This window comes from Triticum dicoccoides, chromosome 4B, assembly GCF_002162155.2.
Source record: "Triticum dicoccoides isolate Atlit2015 ecotype Zavitan chromosome 4B, WEW_v2.0, whole genome shotgun sequence".
Classification (NCBI taxonomy): domain Eukaryota; kingdom Viridiplantae; phylum Streptophyta; class Magnoliopsida; order Poales; family Poaceae; genus Triticum; species Triticum dicoccoides.
In genome coordinates this window covers 15,744,134-15,753,812 of record NC_041387.1, presented here as the reverse complement: position 1 = coordinate 15,753,812, position 9,679 = coordinate 15,744,134, and the positions used below count along the sequence as shown (strand labels likewise).

Genomic DNA, 9,679 nt, shown 5'->3' with positions numbered 1-9,679 from the left:
AAAACCATTGCAAAATAACAGAAGGAAAGAAGAAAAAACAAAGAAATAGTCCATGAAACGGGCCTAAGATCAACTCTCCTGAGACTGTAAATGACTTCAGACCCATTACTCTGCTCAATTGCTGCCTCAAGTTGATTACCAAACTGCTAGCTGATAGACTTCAACGTGTCATCATCTCCCTTGTGCACCGAAACCAGTATGGATTCATTAAAGGGCGCACGATACAGGATTGCCTGGCGTGGGCATACCAATATCTTCATCAATGTCAAAGCTCGGGCCGCCCAATTGTTCTTCTGAAACTGGATTTCGCTAAGGCGTTTGATACTATTGCACACGAACCGATGATTTGCATTATGCAGCAAATGGGTTTCAACGACAAGTGGATCTCTTGGATCAAGTGCCTTTTCTCCTCGGGTCGTTCGTCGGTCCTACTAAATGGAGTCCCTGGCCGACAATTTCTTTGCCGGTGTGGGGTGAGGCAAAGTGACCCTCTCTCCCCCCTCATTTTTGTCCTCGCTGCCGAGCTTCTTCAATGCGCGATCAATGATGCTTTCAGACGTGGAGATATCAGCCTGCCTTTTCCCTGCTTAGGGCAAACTGATTACCCGGTGATCCAATACGCGGACGATACGCTACTTGTCTTGCCTGCCTGCCCAAATCAAGCTATACGTGTCAAAAAAATCCTTTCTGACTATGCATCCTCGATCGGCCTCAAAATTAATTTCCACAAATCAACGCTGGTACCAATCAACATGGATGCAATTTCAGCTTCAAGCTTGGCCGCTATCTTTGGATGCAATGTAGGTGCAATGCCCTTCACCTACCTGGGCCTCCCACTTGGCACTACAAGACCAACCATCCAAGAATTCATGCCTCTGGTTTGCAAAATGGAACGTCGTCTCACTGCCACGATCGCCATGATGTCTTATGGGGGCCGCCTCTCATGGCTCAATGCTTCTGTCACATCACTCCTGGTGTTTGCCATGTGCACGCTCAAGTTCCCTCCGAAACTGATTGGAATTCTAGACAAGATTCGAAGGAGATGCCTCTGGAAAAAGAAAACTGATCAAGGAGAAAAATGCAACTCGCTGGCTGCCTGGGATCTAGTTTGCAAGCCCAAGAGTAAGGGCGGGCTGGGAGTAATCAACATTCAAATACATAATGATGCCCTCCTGCTAAAGTTTTTGCACAAGTTCTATAACAAGCTGGACGTGCCATGGGTTACAATGCTTTGGGATAATCACTATGCCACCCAGGTGCCTCATGCGGTGGATTCGATCGGGTCTTTCTGGTGGAAAGACGTTCTCAAACTAACGCCCATTTACAGGGGGATCACTCGTGTCCAAGTGGTTGATGGATCAACCACGCTGCTCTGGAAGGATCTGTGGTCCAATGATGTGCTTCAATCTTCACACCCACGCGCCTTCTCTTTTGCTGTGCATGAGGACATGACGGTCGCTGACTTCTGGGCCAACGATGAGCTGCATGAAACCTTTCACCTACCGCTGTCTGCCCGTGCTCTTATTGAGGTACGGGATGTCCAGCATGCAACATCCCACATACACCCAACGACGACAATATCTGATGTTTGGCACTACATTTGGGGTGCAGCCAAATACAGACCAAAAGATTATTATAACAACTTTTCCCGCGACGCAACAGCTCATCCCTCTTTTAGGCTCCTTTGGAAATCTAACTGTACAATGAAAATCAAGGTATTTGGATGGTTGTTGCTGCAAGACAGGTTGAACACTTGTGACATGCTCAGGAGGAGACATTATGATATTGGGGGTGATTTCACGTGCCTCCTTTGCGGGCGAAACATTCAGGAGACTCTTGAGCATATGATCTTCACTTGCCAGTTTAGTGAAAGGTGCTGGGCCAGGATAGGTGTTGACTGGCCGGATTTCCATAATAGGTTTGTGGCGCTGCAGAACGCACAAACCATTCTGCCCCATCCTTTCTTCATCGAAACGTTCTACACTGCTGCCTGGAGTTTGTGGAAAGAAAGAAATAATAAGCACTTCAGAGGTGTAGCCCCAAGCATTACATCTTGGTTTCAGCGTTTCAAGGAGGACTTGGGGCTCTCGCAACATAGAGTGAAAGGTGCACGCAGGGCTGCCCTGCTCTCATATTGTGACACACTTAGTTGAGTCCTTCTTTTTTCTGTACTCTGTTAGCTTGCGTAGAACCAAAAACAGTGTGTGAGTGCTGATCATGGCTTAGCTGACCACCCCCCTGTTGGTGACACCAGTAGTGAGGGTGGGATGTGATGTAAGTGATATATCTATGTAAACACCCCATTTATATGGATATATGAAAAATATGCAGTGGGAGTTCTCTCCCACTGTCAAGTTCCTCAAAAAAAAAATCAAGAAAGAAACAAAGAAAAATGAAGAAAGAAACGTAAGCAAAAACACTCAAAAAACCCAAGAAAGAAACAAATAAAAACAAATTAAAAACCCGTGAAAACTGTGAAGGAAACAAAGAAAACGAGTGAAAAATCAAAGAAAACAAATAAAATGGAGAATGTCAGTGAAGAAATAGAATAAAAAACAAAGAAATATGAAAAGGAAACGAAAAACATACAAAGATTAAAACTGAAAGAAACGAACGCAGTTAAGGCAACGAACCTTGGGAGCTATATCTGGTTTAGTGTGATGGATCCGTCCGTGCCTGAAGCTTCATCCCTTACTATAGATACTAGGTCGGGCCAATTCATCTGTTTTTATTTTCATTCGTTGTGTTTCGTTCTGGTTCGCTGAGTTTTGTTCATTGGGTTAAAAAAAAAATTGCGAGAAAAATTTCAATCTATTCATCTTCAATCATGACAATTCAACGGACACCAGAAATAATAAAAATTACATCTAGGTCCATAAACCACCTAGCGACGACTATAAGCACTAAAGCGAGCCGAAGACGCGCCGCCGTCATTGTCTCTCTCTCGCCGGAGTCAGGCAAAACTTGTTGTAGTAGACAGTCGGGAAGTCGTCGTGCTAAGGCCCCATAGGACCAACGCAACAGAACAACAATCGCCGCCGATGAAGAGTAGCGTAGATCGGAAGGATCAAACCTGAAGAAACACAAACATAGACAAACTACGACCAAATCCAAGCAAATCCACCAAGGATAGATCCGCCGGAGACACACCTTCACACGACCACCCGCGATGCTAGGCACACCACCAGAATGGGGGCTAGGCGGGGAAGACCTTATTTCATCTTCAGGGAGCCGCCGTCGTCTCGTCTTCCTGAGCAGGACACAAACCCTAACAAAACTTGAAAAAACATCTAAAAACGGAGCCCTCCCATTGGCAAGGGCCGAGATCCACCGCGCCGTCATGGCCCTAAGGCCACCGGAGACGAGGCGGATTGGCGGCGGCGCCGACGGGAGGTAAAGAAACCCTAAGCTTTTCTTAAAATAGCAACTCTTTCGTTCATTGGGTTTAAATTGTCCCCCCTAAAAAACTGGGTTTAGTTTTTGGTTTCTTTCGGTTATTTTCCTATGTAGGTTTCTTCTCCAATTTTGGCTTTTTTAGTTGTTTCGTATTTTCATTGGGTTTCTTAAAACTCTTTTCTGGTTTTTCTTGTTTTATTCGGGTTTCTTATGTTTTACCTATCTTCAATTTATTTTTGCATTGTTTTTCTGCAGTTGTCCTGTTTCTTTTCTCTTTGTTTTTATTTTGTTTTTCCTTTTCAATTCTTTTTACTTTATTTATTCTTTCTTTCTTGGTTTTCGTCAGCTTTCTTTACTTGTCTTTAGTTTTTCTTTCTTATTTACTTACTTTTCATGGTTTTCTTCGGGTTTCCACTTTTCTTCGTTTCTGAGGAGTTTCTTTTGATTCTTTCTTTCATTTCTTCAGTTTTATTCAACACATCTCTAAATTTTTCATACATATTTGCACATTTTATGTTTACATTAGAAACATTTTTAACAACTTGTAAATACATTATTACATTTGAACATATTAATATTTGATGACTACTCCATCCGTTCCATAATGTAAGACGTTTTTTGACACTACACTAATGTCAAAAAACGTCTTACATTATGGGACGGAGGGAGTACTTTTTTTATACACATTGTACATTCTGCTAGTATAGGAACATTTTTAGTACATGTTTAACACTTTTGAAATGTATTATTAACATTTTTTATACACAATAAACATCTTTCAAAAATTATATGTTGAACATAAAAAAGTGTCAATATATGTTCTAGATTTTTCGTATACATCGGGAAAAAATTTGTACACATTTAGCATTTTTCTAAATAGATGATTAACATTTTTTCAAATATTTGTGTTTAAGGACTATTTCTTTGTAGTCATTTTAATTTTTTTGGTATGCATGAGGAACAGTTTTTATCGATGTTTACCATTTTAATAAAAATATTACTACCATGTTTTTGTTACACGGTCAACATTTTAGAAATATATGTTTTTACGTTAACTTTTTTAATACACATTCTACATTTTTGGTATATATCAGGAACATTTTTTTGCATTTTAATGTTTTTTGAAACAGATTGTTGACATTTATAGAAAACATATATTTTTGGATATCTATTGTTTTCCATACACATTATACATCTTTTGTAAACATGAGGAACATTTTTTTATTTACACATTTAACATTTTTCAAATGCATGATTCACATTTCTAAAAAATGCAGATAAAGTTTATATTTTTGGTAATATAGTAGTATATGTTTAGAATATTTGGAAGTATAAACAAATGTAAGAAAGGAAATCAAAAATGAAAAAAAGGTTAAAAAAAAACAGGGAAAAAACAAGGAAGTGGACTCCCGCACGCTTGAGCTAACCCAGTATGGCATTCGCGTCAGGTGAGCCTACCATCGAAGTCGCCTCAAGCAAGGTATAGGCGCCTCCGCAACTAACCCCGGCCGAGCTAGCGCAAAGCAAAAAAACACTAATCACTTGCGGCCCCAGTCGGAAGTGCTTTCTGGCGAGATGAGAGCTATTCTTACATTAAGAGAGATATAGCTGTCGCGGGTATATAGCTCTTGCATCCTTTTTTTGCGTCTGAATGCAGGACCACGCACCCTCTTGGTGTATTAGGCCCGGCCCTTAAATCTTTTACTTTGTGTAGTTCAGTGTGTTTTCTGATCTTTTCATGCTTCAATGTATACAACTTAACGATCCAACTACTGCATTATACTCCATCCATTCATAAATATAAGATGGTTTGGATATTTTAATATGAGCTACGTACAGACTGAAATGAGTAAACAAACACGCAACCAAATCAGAAAAAGGATAGAACATCTTATGTTTGTGAAAGGAGGGAGTAATTCGTTTTGTAGATGTGGTAAGTTATGGATGTCGATGAGCCAAATAAAATATATTTTTATTAAAATTTGCCTTTCAAAATCATGAATGGAAAAATATTTTCAACTATGGTTAAAAATATTTACGTAACTTTTAACTTCAATAATTATATTTCCATTCTAGTTATTATTGTAGCTTTAGTATGATATTTTTAGACGTTGGTCTCAAATTCTAGTGCAATTTTCTTGAAGCTGATGAAAAGTAGTCGTTTTTTTAGTAAAACCATAAATGGCTAAAGACTTTTATATGTTCTAAAAAATGTTTATGTAAATACTACTTTAATAAATATGTGCCCCATCATATATAGAAAATTTTCATATGAGTTAGATAAGGCGTTCAAGTACATCAAATGAAATGTTCATGTAATTTCCAAAATTTGAAATTGTTCCTACAAATAATACTTCCATTGCTCATACAACCAAACTTCATTTTCTCAAAATTTAACGTTTATTGTACCGCCAAAAAGCCACCTCTTGGTGGGGTGTTAAGATTGATAGTACATAACTATATCCAACAAAGACTGAAATCTGATATCCATATTTACACAACTATGCGTGCGCGTGTATCTCGGTATAATCTCATTCGTAGACAAGTTTTGTCACCAAAGTTCAGAAGTTGGTCACATGTTCATTGGTCGTCGCCTTTTTAGCTAAAAATTAAGGTCCTAACACCACTCAAAAAAACATGTGACTGAATTTAAAACTCCAAACTATAGGATTCTGATTTTGTTGCTACTGTACTTGTCATCCACTAACGAACATGATCTGCACCACAGGACATCAGCAGTAGTACAAAATGGCAAAAAAAATCGTATAGTACAAAAACACCAGAAATAGTCAATGTAATGATCATCCTTTTTTTAGGGAAATCTAATGATCTTCCATTTCAGGGTTTTTTAGCCAGGCTGACGACGCTGTGCTCCGCAACACCACAAGAGGTCTTGCAAGAGAGGCCAAGCCCAAGAGCAAACCTAAGCCCGGCCTACCCGAGCATCTTCTGGGCCTCGGTGTGCCCCCGGCCGGTCTTCCTGCCGCTGGCCGTGCAGGCGACGTAGGCCGCGAGGAACGGGTCCTCCTCCGGCCGGACGCCCCGCCTGCTGGACCTGCTCCTCACCGCCTTCACCGGCGGCGACAGGGACGGTGCTCCGGGACCTCCCGGCGGAGGCGGCACGCGCAGCTGGTGCGTCCGTGCCTCCACCTTCTTCGTGCTCTCCTTGGACACCCCCGGCTCCTGCTCCCAGGAGAAGGCCACCGCCCTGCTTGTCGAGACAGCTCCGGGCTCCATGCCTGTATCTCCTGTCCTCTCCAGCTATAGATTAGTGAATCACGCTAGCTCCTTAGCTCCCAGTGGAACTGTCTGAGACGAAGAGCACAAAGAGACGGCGTGGTCCGAGGAGGAAGAAGAAGGGCCGATGTGGTAGCGGAGCAGCGGCGCCGTTCACGCGAAGCGCATGCTCACGGTGGGGTCGGGAGGCCTGGTTCTTGGTTCGGTGGTATGCGGGTACGACGTGGTGCGGGTTTCCTGGAGGTTTTATAGCGGCGCAAACAGGGTTAGTTCGGCGAGGTTTGATCGGCCGACGGATGTGACGGCCGGGGTCTCGATCAGGAGCTCAGCTCAGGACGGGTGGTGGCCTGGCTTGGCCCGTTGGCCGGCGCGTCCTTTTCCGCGTTCGGTTTCGCCTTTGTGGCATCTGGGAGACCAAAACAGAACCGCGCACGCACGCAAATCCGCCGGCGGCTAACCGTGTACCGGCAATACGGTTGCAGATGCTGCTGCAGGCAGATTTGATCGAACACTCTGGCTAGCAGCAGCGGCGGCGAGGGTTCTCGTGGATGATGTCTTGGCAATCGGCGTGGTGGTATGCCTATCTGATCTTGATCTTGGTAGCAACCGAGGAACGTGCTGCCGCAGCACTCTACTCTGCACTGCTCGTCAGCGAGCAGGCGGGCCTCGTCGCCGTTTGCGTGACAATGCTACCGATCATCACGACCTCGGCGCTAGGTTACAGCGCAGGGGTCAAGACGCAGGGCACGACTTCCATGCGTGCCTGTACCTGTAGAAAATGTTGGGAGCCGCCAGAGAGAGCCGAGACAAATCAAGGGTTGTGATGTGTGTCATGGGCTCACGGGCGGGCCGACCTTTAGCTCGGAGAGCGCCAGCAATGCCTATTCTAATCGCGGCTCGCGGCGCATGTGACCCGGCCGGCGTTTTGTAGAATCCAAGCCGGTTTTTGGATCCATGGAAGAACGAAAGATATTGACATTTCTTTTGTAATGTAGTGGCATTTCAATAATAACATACATAACATACTGTTGGGAAGTCTCGGAGGCAGGCCAACCGGCTTTTTGTGAAAGTGACGAGCCGTGCTACACGTCAATGTTGTATTGTTGCTAGGAGGGGCATCTCAAGTTCTTGACGCTAACGTCAATATCTTTTTGGTTCTAGTCCTTCTCAACATCAACCACTCACGCCATACTTATGCGAAACCAAATACTACATGGTGCGATTTTGGCTCGTGTTTGGGTTGAATACTTGTAGTACTACTCCAAACGATGCAATAATTAATAAGGTCCAATGACTTGTGAAGTGTGTTGGGTCAGTGTAGATTACCTCATGATTGCATATTTAAGAGAAACCTAATAGAAGATGTTTTTTATGCCCACTTAGGAGGGTCTCTTTGAATTGTATACATACGACTTTCATAGAAACTCTGAATGATTACAACTCTAAGAAATCCTTTCTATGGAAACCATTTGGATCATGGGCTTGGAGTTATCAAATTACTACAAATTCATTCCTACGCCCTAGGAATCTTAACACGGGTTTATATCTCGTTTTATTTTTTTAGTGCACCATCCAAAGGAGGTTGCTGCAGAATTCTCGCAGGATTCTAGGTACGTGACATTTAAATCATGCATCTTCCCCATTTATGTGTTTTCATATTCCTAAAATCCAACTAGGTTCTTAATCGTTTGTTCGGGTTTCCTCTCTACACAAAGAGCCCAAGCCACGGACTAACGCAAAGAGGACATGCTTCTCTTTTTGGCACTAAGATGACATGCTTCGATGGATATTTAGATAGCGCATGCATGGCTAGTGTCGTACACTGTATATTTAGAGACATTTTACGGTGCATCAGATGAATTTTGGCCGTTCATTTTTCTGTATGGATGGCCCAGATATGGAAATACTACTCCCGATTTCTGATAGTATATTTTGCGCTCAGGGGTAGTTTCGGTAGTTCACTGTTTAACGAAAACGCGGGCTGGTTCCCCCGAAAAACAAGTGAAGGGCATTAGTGGAATTTAACGTGATCATTTGTTTTTTCAATACCCATCGTCGCCCTTCCTCACCCGCAGTCTGACGGAAGGCCCACGCACACAACCTCGAATGAAAGGTCAAAGGAAAAGGGCGACCGATGGCGGCGCTATGGCGACAGGACGACGGCGAACCTCGGTCGCCGTGAGTGCCCTCCGCGCAGTATTTGCGGGCGGTACGGTTTGGTGCCCCGCCGTACCCGGACGAGCCAGCACCGCGGGCGCCGCCCCTCCCCGGTGTCCTAGGCGGGTGTGGTCGGCGGCTAAATGTCCCCGCCGTTCGTGTTCCCCTCCTAAGCTGCGGGATGTGGAGCGGTTCGCCGAGGGGGAGGACTAAGGCGAGACGTCGCCGGCATGCCCCGTCGCCATCAAGGCCCTACGTGCCGCGGACCAGTGCCGTACAGATCTGTCGCGGCCGATGCAGGTACTCGCATCCGACCCATCGATCCATTGGCCCCCATTTCTTTCCTCGATTTCGTAAGCTAGCTTCTCCATCGTCTCTGGCCCAGGCACCGCCACTTGCTAGCTGTGTCTGTACCGAGGCTTATTCTGAAATTGGACCTAGGCTTATTCAGCTTAGTTCATGAATCATTAAGATATCTATCATTCCTGTGTAGCAGTGACAAGCGATTTGGAGGGAAAAAGCTGATCCAGCCATGGTCCTCGCCTAGGAGGAGGACGAGTTCCATCACACCAGCAGCAGTTCAGGTCCATGCTCGTCCTCTCTGCTCATCTTGTGTACTTGTTCAAATTCAGAAATCCACACTAGCTTGTATAGCAGCAAGTCCGAAAGTACAGGAGCTCATGTACACAAGGATTTTTTTTGTATGTGATATATAGCAGCAAGTCCGAAAGTACAGGAGCTCATGTACACAAGGATATTTTTTGTATGTGATATATAGCAGCAAGTCCGAAAGTACAGGAGCTCATGTACACAAGGATTTTTTTTATGTGATATATAGCAGCAAGTCCGAAAGTACAGGAGCTCATGTACACAAGGATTTTTTTTTTGT

At 44.0% G+C, this 9,679-nt stretch overlaps 1 protein-coding gene across 1 annotated transcript; it reads right to left on the bottom strand.

Moving 5' to 3' along the window:
- Positions 1-6,072: 6,072 nt before the first annotated feature.
- LOC119293204 lies at positions 6,073-6,957 on the bottom strand. The gene has a single exon (XM_037571749.1). The coding sequence runs from the start codon at positions 6,631-6,633 to the stop codon at positions 6,331-6,333; it is 303 nt and encodes a 100-aa protein (XP_037427646.1). The 5' UTR covers positions 6,634-6,957; the 3' UTR covers positions 6,073-6,330.
- Positions 6,958-9,679: the final 2,722 nt, after the last annotated feature.

Excerpts from the sequence above, each read along its gene's own strand:
- LOC119293204 (XM_037571749.1), bottom strand. The coding sequence starts at position 6,633 with ATGGAGCCCGGAGCTGTCTCGACAAGCAGGGCGGTGGCCTTCTCCTGG.